This window comes from Penaeus monodon, chromosome 24, assembly GCF_015228065.2.
Source record: "Penaeus monodon isolate SGIC_2016 chromosome 24, NSTDA_Pmon_1, whole genome shotgun sequence".
Classification (NCBI taxonomy): domain Eukaryota; kingdom Metazoa; phylum Arthropoda; class Malacostraca; order Decapoda; family Penaeidae; genus Penaeus; species Penaeus monodon.
In genome coordinates, this window is record NC_051409.1 from 15137574 (window position 1) to 15138312 (window position 739).

The following is a 739-nucleotide window of genomic DNA, read 5'->3' on the forward strand; positions in this document are numbered from 1 at the left end:
GGCTGGGCAAAATTGGGAGATGAAGCTAGGCTATGCTCCCTTACTTTACACTTATGACCAAAACTTCTGGTCAAACTTACACAAAATTTATTAATTTCCTCATTTCAAGGGAAGTTACAACAACAATAAACAGATGATCTAAAGTAACTAACTTCAAAGTTAACTCTCTTTCTTCAGAAGACATGAAGTTGTCATTACACTCATAGATATCAACCCACCTTCAGAAACTGATCCGTGAAGTAAAGAGCCGAGTGAATGAGTAGAATAACCGACAAGAAGGTCATGAGATCCATGGTGATTCATGACAAGGGCCCGAAATCCATAAAAAAAAATAAGGAATTTTCCTCGGACCTATGAACTTTTCGGCAAAGGAAGGCACGAGAGAGACACAGAAGAATAAAAATAAATACTAAATAAAGACAAAAACTGAACAAATTGCCTGCTAGTTTCTGACATGAAGAAACATGCAAGAAACAAGTCAGGCTCTGGCATGTAAACACATTGTCCGGATGTTTCTAGCTGACTTAGGCTTCGCAAGACACAAGCAAGTACTGTTTTTAATGAGCAGATATCATATTGATCTTATAACATTCTCATTCTATTCTTAAAAAAATAATGGTTTACAATTTTGGGGTCGAAATTGTTTTTCAGGCGCCTAAAGTAACGATTAATAAAAGAACAGTTGTAAACACAATGTTCAGATTATTAAATAGTCGCCGGCTTAGGCTTCCCACTGAGG

At 36.7% G+C, this 739-nt stretch overlaps 1 protein-coding gene across 1 annotated transcript in view; it reads right to left on the reverse strand.

The window, feature by feature from the left end:
• The window catches only part of LOC119588624 (membrane-bound transcription factor site-2 protease-like), a gene marked incomplete in the record, with an annotated part of 11650 nt that extends 11147 nt beyond the window's left edge, over positions 1 to 503 (reverse strand). Inside the window, 1 exon segment of the mRNA XM_037937263.1 lies at positions 219 to 503. Coding sequence (XP_037793191.1) covers positions 219 to 293 — 75 coding nt within the window.
• Positions 504 to 739: the final 236 nt, after the last annotated feature.